The sequence below is a fragment of the Culex pipiens genome, chromosome 3, assembly GCF_016801865.2.
Source record: "Culex pipiens pallens isolate TS chromosome 3, TS_CPP_V2, whole genome shotgun sequence".
Taxonomy (NCBI): Eukaryota; Metazoa; Arthropoda; class Insecta; order Diptera; family Culicidae; genus Culex; species Culex pipiens.
The window spans coordinates 115723065-115742173 of NC_068939.1; the positions used below are offsets into that span (position 1 = coordinate 115723065).

At 45.3% G+C, this 19109-nt stretch overlaps 2 protein-coding genes across 2 annotated transcripts; both read left to right on the plus strand.

The window, feature by feature from the left end:
* The first annotated feature begins 4847 nt into the window (after positions 1–4847).
* Positions 4848–5711, plus strand: LOC128093385 (uncharacterized). The gene is made up of 4 exons (XM_052709949.1): positions 4848–4917; positions 4972–5398; positions 5458–5525; positions 5585–5711. The coding sequence occupies exons 1-4, from the start codon at positions 4848–4850 to the stop codon at positions 5695–5697; spliced, it is 678 nt and encodes a 225-aa protein (XP_052565909.1). The 3' UTR covers positions 5698–5711.
* A 1594-nt stretch (positions 5712–7305) lies between these two features.
* Positions 7306–17591, plus strand: LOC128093386 (myb-like protein Z). The gene is made up of 5 exons (XM_052709950.1): positions 7306–7365; positions 9873–10356; positions 16792–17278; positions 17338–17405; positions 17465–17591. Exons 1-5 carry the CDS (start codon positions 7306–7308, stop codon positions 17575–17577), a joined length of 1212 nt encoding a protein of 403 aa, XP_052565910.1. The 3' UTR covers positions 17578–17591.
* Positions 17592–19109: the final 1518 nt, after the last annotated feature.

Consider the following 19109-nt stretch of genomic DNA (forward strand, 5'->3'; position numbering starts at 1 on the left):
TAACTCGACAAAAGTTGTGGGGTATGCTTGAGTTGTTGCAGGCACCGAGACTGGTTCTGGGTGACTTTAATCTTCACAGCACCGAGTGGGGAAGTCACAAGACAGACCCTCAAGCATATCTGATTCATGAACTGTGCGACGACTTCCAGATGACCCTCCTAAACAGGGACAAGCAAGTTACGCGGATTGCAACACCACCAACGCCAACTTCGTCCGGTACGAAGGCGAGTGCCATCGACTTGTCGCTCTGTTCCAACAGTCTGGCAGTTCTCTGTGACTGGAACGTGCTTCAAGATCCTCGTGGCAGCGATCATTTGCCGATCGCTATTCTGGTTAGCCATGGCCCACAGCAATCGACAACGGTGGAGATGCCTTACGATCTGACGCGAAATATCGACTGGAAACAGTACGCGGAGGCAGTCTCCATTGGAGTTGAGTTGCGAGCAGGGTTGGCACCGCTTGAAGAATATGCGTTTCTGGCTAATTTGATCTATGACAGTGCGATACAAGCTCAGACGAAACCCGTCCCGGGACCATACATCCGAACGCGCCCTCCACTTCCCTGGTGGGACAAGGAGTGTACGGATCTCTCGGCGGCCAGGTCTGAAGCTTATGTGGACTTCTGCAAGTGTGGAATCCGAGCGAACTTCCAAAAGTACAGAGCTCTTGATCGCAGGTACAGTAATACTCTGAAGCGGAAGAAGCGAATGTACTGGCGGGAGTTCGTTGAAGGACTACCAGCAGATACGTCCATGAGCACTCTGTGGCGCGTTGCGAGGGCCATGCGTAGAGGTTCCGTTCCGAACGAGAGTGTGGAAAAATCGGACAAGTGGATATTGGATTTCGCCAAGAAGGTGTGCCCGGACTCGGTGCCGACACAACCATCATTCGACGTTGTTGATGGGAGCGATTCTAATCCCCCCTTCTCGATGGTAGAGCTCTCCATAGCACTATTGACGGGCAACAACACTGCTCCTGGTCCGGACAAGATCAAGTTCAGCTTGCTGAAGAATCTTCCGGACGTCGCCAAGCAGCGTCTGTTGAATCTGTTCAACACGTTGGTGGAGCAGAACGTAATTCCACACGAATGGCGACAGGTCCGGGTGGTTGCCATTCAAAAGCCCGGTAAGCCGGCGTCCGACCACAACTCGTATCGTCCAATCAGCTTGCTGTCGTGTCTACGCAAGTTGCTGGAGAAGATGATCCTCGACCGCCTCGAACCATGGATGGAACGAGAGCACTTGCTGTCAGACACGCAGTATGGCTTCCGGAGAGGCAAGGGAACAAGCGACTGTCTAGCCTTGCTGGCCACAGGAATCGACATAGCCCGTGGTAAAAAACAGCAAATGGCTTCTGTCTTCCTAGACATCAAGGGTGCATTCGATTCAGTCTCCATCGATGTGTTGGGAGTAAAGCTGCGGCGGAGCGGTCTCAATCCGACGATGTGCAACTTCCTCATCAACCTGTTGTCAGAAAAACACATGCACTTTGTGCAAGGTGATCTGGCAATCACCCGGATAAGTTACATGGGTTTGGCACAAGGCTCACGCCTTAGTCCATCCATGTATAACTTCTACGTCAGCGACATCGATGATTGCTTGACCGGAGACTGCACCCTTATACAGTACGCAGATGACGCAGTGGTTTCAATCGCTGCCAAGAAGGAAGTCGATCTGCTAGAACCCTTGCAAGATACCCTGAACAACTTGGCCCATTGGGCAGTTGGAAAGGGTATTGAATTCTCTCCGGAGAAGACGGAACTGGTCGTTTTTACGGGGAAGCATGAACCGCCGCAGCTCAATCTTTCTCTCTCGGGAAAGACTATCGAGCAGTCGGACCACTTCATGTACATGGGTACCATCTTTGATCAGAAGGGAACATGGGGGAAGCACATTAACTACCTGAAACAAAAGTGCCTGCAAAGAACTAATTTTCTGCGCAGTGTCTCTGGCAACCGGTGGGGTGCTCATCCTTCTGACATGCTTCGACTGTACAAGACAACGATACTCTCGGTGCTGGAATATGGCAGTTTCTGCTTCCAAACAGCTGCAAAATCACGCTTGTTGGTTCTCCAGCGGATACAGTACCGAAGTCTTCGCATTGTCTTGGGATGCATGCACTCAACTCACAACATGACCCTCGAGGTCTTGGCGGGAGTGTTGCCTCTGCGAACTCGTTACTACGAACTGTCTTACCGGTTCCTGATCCGGTGTGATTACAGGAATAAACTGGTAATTGACAATTTTGAAACGTTGCTGAACCTTCACGTTGAGTCTCGGCGCATGCTTCTATATTATGACTTTATGTCATCGTGGGAGTGGAGCCCGAGCACAACGGTACAGCGCACGCCTCCGTTAACCAGCAGCACCCGGATTGGCTTCGACACGTCCATGAAAGCCGATACTCGCGGTATCCCAAACCATCTTCTGCGGGGAGTTGTACCGTCGATCTTCGCATCAAAGTACAGCCATGTTCCTCCAAACAACAGATTCTTCACCGATGGCTCCAAGCTCGACGGCTGTACGGGCTTCGGTGTTTATCATGAATCTTATCAGCTGTTCTTTAAGCTGAAGGACCCGAGTTCGGTTTACGTCGCAGAGTTAGCCGCGGTTTACTGCGCACTGCGAATCATCGAGACCATGCCACCTGACCACTACTTCATCTTCACCGATAGCTTTAGCTCTGTTGAGGCTATCCGGTCTCTGAAGCCGACCAGGGAGTCTGCGTTTTTCCTCACGGAAATACGCAAGACTTTAAACAACCTGGCGGCTCAGTCCTTCAGCATCACGGTGGTATGGGTCCGCGCTCATTGCTCGATTCCGGGTAATGAGAAAGCGGACTTGCTCGCCAAGAAGGGTGCTGAGAGTGGAGACATTTTTGAAAGGCCAATTAGCCTACAAGAATGCTACGGTTTTCCGAGGCAGCGTGCGCTTCTGGATTGGCAAACACAATGGGACGGAGACACCAAGGGACGTTGGATGTATTCCATACGACCTAAGGTGCAAAGAAAAGCCTGGTTCAAGGGAATGGACTTGACGCGTGGATTCATCAGAACGATGTCCCGCCTTATGTCGAACCATTACTCGTCCAAGGCTCATCTGTACCGTATCAACATGAGTGATACGAACTTATGCGACTGTGGGCAGGGTTATCAGGACATCGACCATCTCGTATGGGCGTGTCCAGATCACCAGGCTCACAGAATTAAGTTGAAAGTTACCCTCAGGGCCCGAGGAAGACCACCAGAAATTCCGATGCGAGACGCGTTATCTCAACTAGACCTTGATGTTCTCTATCCGATCTATCAGTTCCTCTTAGATTCCAATATATCTATTTAGTTTTTCTTTCAGTTAGTTTTCCTTCAGTTAGTTTTCCTTCAGTTAGTATAACTCGCCTTCACACAAAGCCGTCGTTTCTGGTTGCACCGGAAGCAAAGCAAGAACGCCCCAGCAGCTGGACACCGAGTTGCGGCTGAGGACAAAACGCAAAGGCCAGCAGAGCCAACCAAGACCCCTACACAATCCCCCTTCCCTTCCCACGCCTTGTCTTTAACATCAATCCCTTCCCTACTAACCCCGAGTAGGCCGCGGGTAATCGGCTCCCCTCCCACTAACATTTACACACAAGATCCTCTGTAATTATTAAGTCAAATGTAATTACAAAAGCCGACTCGGTCCTAACCAGGTCCCAGTACCGAAAAGGACCTAATAAAAATAATTTTATGAGAAAAAAAAGGAAGTTGTCTATTTAGGTCTCATACTTGACTCGAAACTATTGTTTCGGCAGCATGTAGATAAAATATTGAACAAGTGCAGCATTCTCATCAGGTGTTTGTATCCTTTAATTAACAGAAAATCAAAGCTATCTTTGAAAAATAAGCTAGCAGTTTACAAACAAATAATTTACCCCGTTATTGAGTATGCAGTACCTGTTTGGGAGTGTTGCGCTAGAACTCATAAATTGAAGCTCCAGCGTGTCCAAAACAAGGTACTCAAAATGGTTTTGAATGTTCCTGGCTGGACAAGATCAAGTGAGGTTCATGAATTAGCAGAAGTAAAAATGTTGGATCAGAAGATTCAAGAAAAATGTTTGAAATTCAGGGAAAAATGTGCTATTTCTGAATACCCCTTGATTCAAGGATTGGTTTAGTTTATGGTAAGATTAAGTTAGTTTTAAGTTAGGTTATGTTTTCTTAAATTTTTTTTCCTCGTTGTACCTGTTGAAATATACAAACTTTTCAACATTGGAACCACCCCAGCTAGTAATAGAATTCCGAGAACCACTCTAGGTTACTCACATACTTAGTGGTCACAGTATACTGAATTTATAGTAAGCTAATAGAGCTTTATGGCAAACTACAATTAAGTAGTATTTGAAGAAGTGGTGAAGTGACACATACATGTAAATAGTAATACAGTGGACTCTCTGGCTGTCGATCTTCTCGATATCAATATTGCTCCAGCTGTCAATTAACTTTTCAGTCCCTTCAAATAGATTGCTTTGTTTTTCCGTTCTATAATTTGATAACTCCCGCTCTCGACGGTCCCTTCAATATCGACAACGAGAGAGTCCACTGTATTAAGTAAAATGTGAATTATGGTATGTAACGATAACGGAACATGTTGAAGAATGTTGATACGATTAGGATTGATTTATTAAAATTATCTTTTGAATGCATTTGAAGCAAGACTTGATTTCTTATTCTACGCATAAGATCACAACCTGGTTTTTACAGTAGCACGTAACATTCAACAGGTTATGGGCCCAGTACACCTACTGAAAATACCAGGCAGGTGAAAGAATCGTTTGTTTTGAATAAAATATCAAACAATTTTGAGAGCGATAGGATGGCAGATGAGAAGCAGAAAATTCTGCTTATTCCGACCTTCCATGGAGCAGTCAAGTCTGACTATCCGTGTTGGAAGGTGAGGGTTCTACACTATCTTGTAACCTTTACATACTGCGCTTCAGATCGAGGTGTTAGGAGAATCGATCTGATATCGTCTTGCCCGCCACTCGGCCTGACCCTGTGGGAAAATTTATCCTTGCCACACCCTGCCCTTTTCGAAACGGTCATCACTAATACTTGCCGATCTACGATCTGCTACGTGGACCAATCACAACTGGACAACGCATCGATCCCCTTTTCCGATCCGAGACAAAAGGGCTCGAGGCACGATCGATACGAAGGTCAAGATCAATTGTACTTCAACCGTGCGCGAGTACAAACCGTCGAGCAAGGCCACCGTCAGCCAAGCCTAGTGCGTTTAGAAAAGTGCGTAGTTAGAAAATCTCGATCGACCCAAAGTTGTAAAGATCCTCCGATCGACCACCAAGTGATCAGGTGTCCCAATAGGCGCCCACGGGCGTTGCATGAGCCTGTTTGTTGGCCATTTAAGTGAGTAGTTAGCGGTCCCGGAAAGAATTGTGCCCATAATTGAAATTGTACCCATTTAGCCATCTACCAGCACACTTGATCGTGTACAATTGTACAAAACACGAGGCAGTAGTAGACTGCGGAAGAGGTAAAGGTCATGTGGAGAAATTAGGGTCAGTTCGCTAATTGTCGTTCTTCTGCCTGAAGAAAACCTTCAGGGAGAAGGTTTTTCTCTTTGGTTTCTTCTCAGCAAACCACGCGGCGATCTTCGCCGGCCCGAACTCCGGACAGCATCTACCGGAGCGCGCGATCATCCGTAGCGTCGGACAGCACCTGGTCGCTGACTACGTGGTGCACACGAGGACGTCGACAAGCCCGTAGGAAACCACAGCCACGGTTTCCGAGCTAAGGGCGCAGCCTGCAGGGGAAATCCAGTTTCGACTGGTCGCCTGCCCGACAAAGTGATTTACGGTCACTCCGCAGGGGTGCGTACTTCACGTCTGGTAGTGGTCTACCCGTAGGGGCGCGCCAAAACCCCGAGAAAAAGGGAACCACCGGCGGCTGTAAAATCTTGGGGATCCACTGCTTGCGAGCAGCGATCGCGATCGTCACCGGACGGGTGCGATCTATTTGACGTCCTCTACATTCGACGCCGACGCCGCGTCCGGCGCACTTGGGCATCATCCGCAATCCGCACACACGCACGCACTCAAGCTCGACACACACGTGTACGCCATCTTATCGTGTGACAAGACTTCGCAGCGCCATCAACATCCTGCTGGAGCAAACCCGGTCGCACTGCATTGCAACATTTCACCTCGTGCCTCACCTCGTGCCAGCTACAACCACGTGGGGGACGAACGACTACCACGATCAACCATCAGCACGGGCCTTCGAGGAAACGCTCGGACATTCCAGCCTCGTGGGTTTTCAACATCAACACGCGGGACAAGCCGCGTGCGCCATCTACAACCACGTGGCGGTCGACGACCACCTCTTCACCTGTGAAGGCCGTCGGGAAGCGTTCGGACGCTCCAGGCCACGTGTTTCAACTGCGGGACAAACCGGTCTCGTCGTCAACATCTGGGCGGTGATCGACATCACCCGCTCGTCACCGAAGGCCGTCGACAAGCGCAGAGCCGCTCCGGCCACGTGATCATCTCTTCGTCCTGCACGTAGTCATCTGACGACAAGACGCCGAACAGCAGACGGCGTACGCAGCTGTGGGGTTCACCCGCGTTCCTGCCAGCGGCTGCACGAGCATCGATCGGCCACGCAAACATCAACCGCACGAGCGGCAGCGAGAAGAACGACAAGCGACATAAATCAGGTCAGATCAGCTAGATTAAGCTCCCCAAGTCGTCCCTGATGCATTTGGCCAGGGCAATAAAAATCATGTTCATTCCCCAAGTACAGTTTGTTTATTCGTTGCATTATTGAGTGCAATTTGGTTTTGACTTTTAATTTCGATTTTGCTGTAGATTTTTGGGTATCTTTGCCGTTGTACATTTGCGATTGTTCCACAACCCGCCCTGAGCAGAACTAGTCGGGCTCGTAACAGACCTTCCGCAGTGTGGCGATCGGGGCCACACTGGCGCAAAAGCGGGAGTGTTTCAAGAAGGGTAGTGTGTTGGCATTGGGTATTTCTTCCTGCAGAACCTGGCCGAGATCACTTGGCTACGATAGCTTCGAAAGAGTAGACGTGTTGTGACGTGCGCGCTAAAGGCAACGTTGCTTGCCTCGAGTTTTTTGACCGATGGAGGTGGAAGAGTCCTCCGAGGCGGACGATTTTCAACTCATCCCCGGAAATCGGAAGCGGAAGAAGTCCCTTGAGGTCACCGGAGCTATCGTCGGAGAAGAAAAAGTGGAGCAGAATCTGCTCAACAACAACAAGTTCAGCCCGCTAGCGGAAAACAAAAACAACAACAATGCAAGCCCAGCAGGAGGAGGAGACGTCCCGGCGGTTCCACCACTCGGCCAGTCGCCAGGTAAACAAAAGCAACCACCTTTTGTGGTGAAGAACACCACGGATTTTTACAAGCTCGTGGCGATAGTGGAAAGTTGTAAATTTGGTTTCGATCCTATTTACAAACTAACCCGATTTGGAACCAAGGTGACCTGCTTCTCTGTCAAAGATTTTGACAAGTTGCAGGAGCTTCTCCAGAGGAAGAAAGTGGAATTTTACACCCACGGCCGAAGAAGCGAACGATATCACCGGGTCGTTGTTCGTGGTTTACCTGATCAACTGAAACCGGATGAGGTCAAGTACCTGCTGAAGAGGGATCTCAAGCTGGACGCGCTGGAGGTGCATGTCATCAAGCGGAAGGAAAAGTCCACCGTGGACGAAACTCCGTACATTGTGGTCTTCCCCAAGGGATACACCAATCTGAAGAAGCTCTCTGCAATGAATGTTGTGGCAAGCACAATCATCCGGTGGGAGGCCTACCGGAACAAGCGGCCGAACGTGACCCAGTGCAGGAACTGCTTGCAGCTGGGTCATGGAACCAGGAACTGTCACCTCAAGGGGAGGTGCAACAACTGTGGGGGTCCCCACAAGACGGACGAGTGCAAAGTCCAAGAAGCAGAGTCGAAGCGGTGTGCCAACTGCTCTGGAGCTCACGAAGCCACGGACCGCAGCTGCCCCAAGCGTGCGGACTTCATCCAGAGGCGCCAGCAGGCGTCGAAACCGAAACCGCCGGCAAGGAAGGCGGAGAAGCAGAGTCCAGCAGTTCCGGCGTTCACGCCGGCGGAGTTCCCTCCGCTGCCGGGCGCAGTTCCGGACGGAAAATCGAAGGATCGCCCTCGCCCCGCAGGAAAAAGCCAAGGAAGCAGTGGCTCCCGAGACGGTGGAGCCACGAAGGAGGAAGCCGGGGAGGTGCTCTACAGTTCGGCTGAACTGTGGGGCATTTTCTCCGAGTACATCGGCAGGTTCAAGACCTGCAAGACCCGCTTGGACCAAGTAACCCTCGTCAGTTACATGATCTCCAAGTATGGAGTTTAAGGAGTTGTTTTTTTTGTTATATATTAGTTATTTAACGATCCTCGGTCCCAACCTGGTCACAGCACCTAAAAGGACCTAATAAAAATAAGTTATGAATAAAAAAAAAAAAAAAAAACCTGGCCGAGAAAGGTTGGCATTTCTGTATCGTATTGGTTCTCCTCCACCTCGGTTCAGCTTGCTGCGCATCGTACGACTCCCGTACTGTTACATTTGGCGCCCAACTATCGGATTTTTTTTATTTTTTTGTATTTTTTTTTTTTGAATTTCCGTAATTTTTTCGGAAATTTTCTTCACGCATTCGTGATATTTTTTTGAAGATTTAATTGGTTCTCTGAAATTTCAGATTTTTATTTACCACTATCGCTACCGTTTATTCAGTTAATTATTATCTAATTTACTTAGTCCTATTCCTAAAATCTTCTCTCCTTTTTCCTTTTCATTCTATTTCTCTCTGATTAGCAGAATATTTAATTTTTGAATTTGTTTTGCCCGTTTAGTGCTTTTTGCTGGACATATTTAATCACTGCTTATAGTTAATCATTTAGTAGAACATTTTCAATCAAAATGTATGATTACATTGCTGATGAGTTAGAACATGATGAGGTGATTTACGAGCTTTTGCTCAGAGGTGTCCAAATTTATGATAATACACCTAAAGAAAACTTAGTTCGAACACTGCGCGCAGCATTGCAAGATGATAGAAAACATCGACCGTTTTACCAATCAAATCAAACTTTTTTCGGTGAACTAAAAGTAGTCAAAAAGAAAATAGCAGAGATTAGTACAATGCTAGCGCTTAAACCTGAGCACAAACTTCGATCGCGACTTATTCACTTGAAATTTCGTATTCTACGGTTGACAACAAACCAAGAAGCGTGCAGAGATTTGAAGAACAAATTTGTTAACGATATCGATAAATGGCTAAACATGTACTTTCCTAGTAAGAAGAAGAACACGATTACAGAGGTGACATCAAACCAGGTTCAACAAGAATCAGAAGGAACACAAGAAGAAGCAGCAGGACTAGTAGACGAAGGGCCAGAAGTCAGCCCGGACTTTCATATGGTTCGTTCATTTGACCTGAATCAGAGTGGATCGAGTAGTTTCGCGAATTTAGAAACAAATGTCAACAATAACTACAACGCAAATCCCAATGCAAGCAGACCATTTTGGGACAGTAACCAACAGTCATCTAACACTAACAATCACCCCTCTGGTGCCATTCCAAGAATTCCACAGTTCGAGTTCCCGCCTCCTAACCCGCAGAGACAAGCACTTAATCAGATCCCAATTCCTCAGAAAACAAACCCGAACAATCGCCCTCTTGGTGATATTCGAAAAGATTCTCGTTTTGATCTTCTTACGGACGCAGAAAGAGAGACTCTGCAAACAATAATGAACTCTTCTTCAAATCCACCACTTCCGGTTTCAAACACCCAACCTTCAGTTGAAAACAACACCAGACACAACGCTTTTTCGTTAAACCATTCACAGAAATCAAAAGGCAACGCGATAAATCAATCATCAGTACCCCAATTCCCACAACAACATCAAAACCCTCAGAAGAAAAATTCGCAACAGCAACAACAATTTTCCCAACAACACCAATACTCCCAACCCCAACAACAATCCTCTCAGTTTTCCCAGCAACAACAACACCCACAGCAACAGCAATTTCCCCAACAAAACCAATACTCCCAACCTCAACAACAATCCTCTCAGTTTTCCCAACAACAACAACACCCACAGCAACCAAATCAATTCCCTCCCCCTCAACTCCCCCAATCAGTCCCAATCGCGAATAACAACAATAGAAGAAACAATAACCAAGACAATAACAGATTCAATATGCATTCATTTAATCAGGTAATAGACGAAATACAGTTTTCAAACACATCCACACTAAAACGACCAGCTGATGCGTTGAATAGCACACAACAGGGACAGCAACCTTCCCAAACAAACAACAACGACTTTCGTAATGAGATAAGAGCAATGATACAAGAAGTAGTCAGGGAATCAGTTCATGATTATTTCGGCAACTTAGAGTCGTTACCGACCCCAACCTTACCACCTACACCAAACGTCGTTCCAGATCGCGTAAGACCCGAAATAAACAATAGAGCTCAATCCAATCCACCCGTGATCAACAACAATTTTCCATTCTTAAACAACAGCGTACCGAATGAGATACAAAATCCCGGAATTAACGCCGGAAACAGAAATTTTAATCAAGATCCTCAAGATTACCAAAATCAAAACAATTACCAGAACAACTACTTGAGAACAAAAATTGAACGTTGGCCCGTGCAGTTCAGTGGTGAGCATAGCCCAAGATCGTTATCAGTTTGCGACTTTGTACGACAAGTTACAATCCTGGCGAACACAAACCAAATTAGTCAAGATCAACTTCTTCAAAAAGCATACCTGTTTTTCACAGGAGAGGCTCAAAAATGGTACTTTACGTATTGGGAAAAGTTTCAAACGTGGGATCATCTTGTTTATTACCTTAAACTTCAATACGAACATTCTAACAAAGACAATGATATCGAACAACAAATTCGCGAACGCAAACAACGTGGGAATGAAAAGTTCAGTTACTATCAGGCAGATATGGAAAGGCTTTTCCAAAATCTTTCGTATAAGATTGATGAAACACAAAAGTTGAAAATCATATATAACAATACAAAAATTACTTACAAAAAACGACTTCAATTGACTCCAATAAGTTCACTAGATCAGCTATCACAGTACTGCTACAATTTCGATAGTCTCGAACCTGGGTTATTCCCTCAGCTCGGTTCGGGTAATCAAAGACTTTCTACAGTTAATCAAATTGATCAAACGAATTTAGACGAAGAATACGAAGAGTTCTCAGATGACGAGGTTAATGCACTTTACAAATCGAACAACAACAACAAATTCAAAAACCGAAACCAACATCAGAAAGTAAGAGAAGATAGGCCTGAGAGTTCAAATTTAGCACAGAAAACACCTGATTTGAGTATTTGCTGGAATTGTAAGCAAAGAGGACATTGGTATTCAAATTGCCTCGAACCAAGAAATGTATTTTGTTTCGCATGTGGTGAGCCATCGTTCACAATCAAGACTTGTCCAAATAAGCACAATTATCGATCTTCTAGTCCAAAAAACTAAGCTCCGGGGCGACCCAGGAAGAATCCCTGCCGCCGTCCCAAGAATTCAACTATTTTAATCGCGTCTTTCAAATTAACACAAGTCCTTCTCGTTGCCCCCATGCAACGGTCGAGATCCTTCAAGAAAAAATTGTTGGTCTTTTAGATTCAGGTGCAAACATTACCGTTACAAATGCAATCGATCTTTTAGAACGATTGAATTTGAAAATTATCAAAAACCCTATTCGAGTTCAAGCAGCAAACGGCTCGCAACTTTCATGTTTAGGTTTCGCTTACATCCCATTCACATTCAACAACAGAACTAATGTTTTACCAACAGCAGTAATACCAGAACTATCAAAAAAGTTAATTTTAGGCACAGATTTCTGGAATGCATTCAACATTCAGCTGTCCATTGAGGGAAAGCCCATTCCAAATATTGATTTATTTGAAAATTCTACAGATTCAGTCCACATTATCGAATACGACGACGATAACATTTGCTTTAATCTACAAGTAGACCCCTCGTTTCGCGGTCCGGTAGAGCCAACAATCAAAGACGAAAGTTTAGATATCCCATCCGTAGAAATTCCGGAACAGGACCTCACAAGACCAGAAGACGTACTAACTGAACACATACTTTCTAACTCAGAAAAACTAAATTTGTTTGAGATAATTAAGAGGTTTCCGCGTACAGTCAATGGAAATATTGGTAGAACGCATTTAATGCAACACCGAATTGTACTAACCAAAAGTTTGAATGAAATAAAACACAAAAAAGTACCTATTTACCCACTCTCGCCAAAGATCGAGAAAGAAGTTGATAAAGAGATAGAACGTTTAAGGAGCATGGATTTCATTGAGGAGTGCGAAAGCGATTTTCTTAACCCATTACTTCCAGTAAGAAAGGGTGAAAACAAATGGCGCTTATGCTTAGATGCTAGGAGGTTAAATTCATTCACTAGACGAGACGAGTACCCTTTCCCTAACATGTCCCAAATTTTGCACAGAATTGAAAAGTCGAAGTTTTTCACGACGATAGATTTGAAAGATGCTTATCATCAAGTTCTATTGCACCCAGATTCACGTGATTTAACTGCGTTTCGTACACCAAAAGGGCTATTTCGATACAAAACAATGCCTTTCGGCCTGCTTAACAGCGGCGCAACATTAACTCGTTTGATGACAAAAGTTATTGGTTTCGATTTGAGTCCAAAAGTTTGGGTCTATTTAGACGACATTATAATAACATCAAATACGCTGCAAGAACATTTCGATTTGTTAGAAAAAGTTTCCGAACGCCTCAGAAAAGCAAAACTTACAATAAGTGTAGAAAAATCAAAATTTTGTCAAAAATCTGTTCGTTATTTAGGATTTGTTCTAAGCGAAGACGGAATCGCTGTCGACGCTTCCAAAATTCAACCAATAGGGCAATTATGCCTATTTTAATCAAACACCTATCTTCGTCATATGGAGAGTTTGTTGCTCGATTAAAGCTTCAAAAATACTATTTCGGCCATAACTTTACCAGCAACAGCACCGCCTCGAGTAAGCACACAAATTTATGTCATTTACTGGCCAAAAATATCTTATTTAATGCACTTTTGATCAAAATTAATATTTTGCAAAACCATTTCTCATCACGTTGCGTGCACACACTGACACACGCGCGAGCAGCTATCAACCGCTTAATGAATATCGCAAAAATCATCTTTTCACTATCGCTCAAGTTTACACAGCTATTTCGGGATAAAACTGCTTCCAACTACCGGGAACATGTTCTTTTGGCCATATTTTAGTCACTCACTTGTTAATAAGTCCCGAAACATGTAATTAATTAGCAAGCGCCATAAATAAAAACAAACGCACTGAGTCACTTGACGTAAAGCCTATTCTAAACGAAGGCTGAAGAAAACCGAGCGAGAAAGCGAAGGCAAATAAAGAACAAAGGATGGCCACCAACACCACCAGCCAGCGATGCCAGGAAACTTTCCCTATAAATGCCACTTTTCGTGAGCGTTCGCTTAAAATTTCGTCACAAATGGCAACAATAGGCAGACACAAAAAAGTGCTGGAAGAAAAATGAGCTAAGCCGATATTAGAAAGGTGGGCGTGGCCAAGTGCATTCTCGTGTGATTAAAATACCCCTGGGAATTATTATTTTTTAAATGCTTGTAAAAGGAATAGAATAACTTTTGATAAAGATCAAATTAAACTGAAATGTTTACAAAAAGTTGCTTTTCTGGTTGGTGTACTTGGTTTCAGTAAATTTCAAGGAACACTCCAGATTATGCAGCATCTTTCAAACACGACCGCTTATTAGGCTTAAAATGGGTATATTTCCCCTACTTGATTACCCAGTACCATCAAGCGTTAAAGATATCCGGCGACTTTTAGGACTCGCTGGGTTTTATCAAAAATTTATTGAAAATTACAGTGCGATAGTCACACCAATATCTGATTTACTCAAGAAGTCAAAAGGAAAATTTAATTGGACTGAACAAGCAGATCAAGCTCTTCTGGCGCTGAAATCCGCTCTAACCTCACCGCCGATCTTGGCCAATCCCAATTTCAGTGAATCTTTCACGATTGAAACTGATAGCTCTGATATCGCCGTTGGCGCAGTTTTGACGCAAACCTTGAATGGGAATCGTCGTTGCATTGCATACTATTCAAAAAAATTATCATCTACACAGAAAAAGTACAGTGCGACAGAGCGTGAATGCTTAGGAGTTCTCATGGCAATTGACCACTTTCGTCCGTTCATTGAGGGTACAAAATTTACAATCATGACAGACGCGATGAGCTTAACTTTTCTAAAAACGATGTCCATCAACAGTAGATCACCCAGACTGGCCCGTTGGTCAATGAAAATTCAAGACCTTGACGTAGATTTTGTGTACAAGAAAGGTAAAGAAAATATTACAGCTGACGCTTTGTCAAGATCATTAAATACAATTTCAACTCAGCTTCCTGATGCTCAATATGAAGAACTTCGTGATAATATCAAAAAATACCCTGATAAACACTCAGATTTCAAAGTTGTTAATAACAAGATTTTCAAATTTGTAACTAACGCTGGCAAGTCAGATGATCCGGCATTTCGGTGGAAGTACTACCCAACAGTGACAGAAAGACCAACTATAATCCGCGAAACTCACGAGCAGGCCCATTTGGGATTCGAAAAAACGCTAAGCGTAATTCAGCAAAAGTTTTTCTGGCCGCGAATGAGTGCTGAAGTCCTCAGGTATTGTAGGAATTGTCTAATTTGCAAACGTTCTAAGGTAGCTAACATAAATCCAAACCCACCGTGCGGGAAGGAAAAGATCTGCCACAGGCCATGGGAAATGATTTCGATCGACTTTATAGGACCTTACCCTAGATCAAGAGCAGGTAACACTTATGCGTTGGTAGTCACAGATCACTTCTCAAAATTCACCTTAATTCAGGTCATGCGTCAAGCCACCACAGCAGCTGTGATTAAGTTCTTAGAAAATAACGTATTTTTGCTGTTTGGAGTTCCAAATATTTTGATCTCCGATAATGGACCACAATTTGTCTCTCGCGCGTTCAAGCAGTTTTTAGAACTTTACAACGTAGATCACTGGAACTTAGCTGTCTATCGACCGAGTCCTAATCCAACAGAGCGCGTAAACCGTGTGATAGTGGCAGCGATTAGGAGTTCCCTCGAAGGTAAAACACAAAAAGACTGGGACCAGGGCATCCAATCTATCGCAGCAGCAATTCGAAATAGCGTTCACGATAGCACCGGTTATTCACCATACTTCATCAATTTTGGTCGTAATATTATCAGTTCCGGCCTAGAATACGATCACCTTAGAGATAGTAACTCCGATTGCTCGCTCGATCCCGCGAAGTTAGGCAAAGATATTAAAAACCTTTACGAAGCAGTGCGAATCAACCTCAAGAAAGCGTACCAGCGATACGCAACAAATTACAATTTAAGATCAACAAGAAAAGTCGAGTTTAAGGAAGGCGAAACAGTCCTCAAGAAAAATTATTATCAGTCTGATAAAGCAGCTAATTTTAATGCAAAACTGGCCCCGAAGTACAGCGAAGCAATTGTTAAAAGACAAGTTGGCTCGAATACGTACGAGCTCTGGGATAAAGATTTGAAGAAGAGACTCGGTGTTTTCCACTCGTCAGTACTGAAAAAGATCTAATACAAAAAGAAGAAACCAGCTTCTATCCAGCTGGCCCAAAAAGAACAATACATAAAAAAAACAAGCTATGTCGACAATAGAAGCAATTTTCTAGGTCAACCAAAAGGGAATCAAAACAAAACACATTTATTGTTATCAGTTCCTCGCGAGATTCGTCTTCCCGAGCGATCCGCGACAGAGATAGATAGAGATCAATTTTATCTTCGTGCGTAATATAATTGTGAGAGTTTCGAATATAGAAATATCGATGTCGTTGTATATATTTTTTTTAAATTTACTCATACTATCAAATTTTCCTCTACTTTGGCTGTTCCAAAATAATCTAGCAATAATCCATTCCATTATAATCAATACAATCTGTACAATAGAATATCACAAATACAAATATAATCCCCTTTGTAGCAATAGTTCAATTTTTTTTCATTTCATTTGTTTTGATCACTTTTTTCCATTTGCACAGTTGGTTGGCTGATAGTGCTCAAGCAAATGTATGTGTCAGTAGTAGATAGATCGTCGTATGTGAGACAGCAGAAGCGACGGCTTCTCGAATGATTAAGTTATGCTCGCGGATGTATGAGATCGGTGCGCGCGCGAAATACTTCAGTTTATTTTGTTTTTTCATTTAGGGTAAGAAAAAAAATACTCGAACATTTTCGGGATTGCGATTTACCGTTAGCGTTAAACTCTAGTACTAGTTAATACCAAATATATTTGGTGGACAAATTACCGTTTAGTAAATCAATTAGTGTGTCATAGAATGGACCACGAAAAGCTCCAGAAATGTCTGGACATGCAATGATACGCAGAGTGTTCGTTACAGTATGCAAGGACAGGTGTTAGAGGCAGCATAAAGTGTGTGATTTATGCTTTAGTTTTGCTGTAAGTCCATCCAACAAATAGCCATTTTGCAATAGAGATCCATTTGATTTTCAAGCCACTTCTATCTCTTTCTAACCCTTTTTCTATCTATTACCGTTCTTTTTTGAATCTAATTGTCGTTCTTTAATTTGCGTTAAAAAAATAATTCAAACTTCAAAAAAAATACATTTTTGAAATCATAAGCTGAACTCCAGCGAAAATTTTAATTTCCTTAAGAAATTAAAATTTTCTTATTTGAAATTGGGGGTAATGTAACCTTTACATACTGCGCTTCAGATCGAGGTGTTAGGAGAATCGATCTGATATCGTCTTGCCCGCCACTCGGCCTGACCCTGTGGGAAAATTTATCCTTGCCACACCCTGCCCTTTTCGAAACGGTCATCACTAATACTTGCCGATCTACGATCTGCTACGTGGACCAATCACAACTGGACAACGCATCGATCCCCTTTTCCGATCCGAGACAAAAGGGCTCGAGGCACGATCGATACGAAGGTCAAGATCAATTGTACTTCAACCGTGCGCGAGTACAAACCGTCGAGCAAGGCCACCGTCAGCCAAGCCTAGTGCGTTTAGAAAAGTGCGTAGTTAGAAAATCTCGATCGACCCAAAGTTGTAAAGATCCTCCGATCGACCACCAAGTGATCAGGTGTCCCAATAGGCGCCCACGGGCGTTGCATGAGCCTGTTTGTTGGCCATTTAAGTGAGTAGTTAGCGGTCCCGGAAGGAATTGTGCCCATAATTGAAATTGTACCCATTTAGCCATCTACCAGCACACTTGATCGTGTACAATTGTACAAAACACGAGGCAGTAGTAGACTGCGGAAGAGGTAAAGGTCATGTGGAGAAATTAGGGTCAGTTCGCTAATTGTCGTTCTTCTGCCTGAAGAAAACCTTCAGGGAGAAGGTTTTTCTCTTTGGTTTCTTCTCAGCAAACCACGCGGCGATCTTCGCCGGCCCGAACTCCGGACAGCATCTACCGGAGCGCGCGATCATCCGTAGCGTCGGACAGCACCTGGTCGCTGACTACGTGGTGCACACGAGGACGTCGACAAGCCCGTAGGAAACCACAGCCACGGTTTCCGAGCTAAGGGCGCAGCCTGCAGGGGAAATCCAGTTTCGACTGGTCGCCTGCCCGACAAAGTGATTTACGGTCACTCCGCAGGGGTGCGTACTTCACGTCTGGTAGTGGTCTACCCGTAGGGGCGCGCCAAAACCCCGAGAAAAAGGGAACCACCGGCGGCTGTAAAATCTTGGGGATCCACTGCTTGCGAGCAGCGATCGCGATCGTCACCGGACGGGTGCGATCTATTTGACGTCCTCTACCTTCGACGCCGACGCCGCGTCCGGCGCACTTGGGCATCATCCGCAATCCGCACACACGCACGCACTCAAGCTCGACACACACGTGTACGCCATCTTATCGTGTGACAAGACTTCGCAGCGCCATCAACATCCTGCTGGAGCAAACCCGGTCGCACTGCATTGCAACATTTCACCTCGTGCCTCACCTCGTGCCAGCTACAACCACGTGGGGGACGAACGACTACCACGATCAACCATCAGCACGGGCCTTCGAGGAAACGCTCGGACATTCCAGCCTCGTGGGTTTTCAACATCAACACGCGGGACAAGCCGCGTGCGCCATCTACAACCACGTGGCGGTCGACGACCACCTCTTCACCTGTGAAGGCCGTCGGGAAGCGTTCGGACGCTCCAGGCCACGTGTTTCAACTGCGGGACAAACCGGTCTCGTCGTCAACATCTGGGCGGTGATCGACATCACCCGCTCGTCACCGAAGGCCGTCGACAAGCGCAGAGCCGCTCCGGCCACGTGATCATCTCTTCGTCCTGCACGTAGTCATCTGACGACAAGACGCCGAACAGCAGACGGCGTACGCAGCTGTGGGGTTCACCCGCGTTCCTGCCAGCGGCTGCACGAGCATCGATCGGCCACGCAAACATCAACCGCACGAGCGGCAGCGAGAAGAACGACAAGCGACATAAATCAGGTCAGATCAGCTAGATTAAGCTCCCCAAGTCGTCCCTGATGCATTTGGCCAGGGCAATAAAAATCATGTTCATTCCCCAAGTACAGTTTGTTTATTCGTTGCATTATTGAGTGCAATTTGGTTTTGACTTTTAATTTCGATTTTGCTGTAGATTTTTGGGTATCTTTGCCGTTGTACATTTGCGATTGTTCCACAACCCGCCCTGAGCAGAACTAGTCGGGCTCGTAACAGACCTTCCGCAGTGTGGCGATCGGGGCCACACTGGCGCAAAAGCGGGAGTGTTTCAAGAAGGGTAGTGTGTTGGCATTGGGTATTTCTTCCTGCAGAACCTGGCCGAGAAAGGTTGGCATTTCTGTATCGTATTGGTTCTCCTCCACCTCGGTTCAGCTTGCTGCGCATCGTACGACTCCCGTACTGTTACAATCTCAAGCGAGAAGGGTTGTCCCATTGCTTAGAGAAAATACCGGCGAAGGAAAGCTATGCGGAAGTTGCGCAATACGAGATGCGGCTCAAAGATGACGA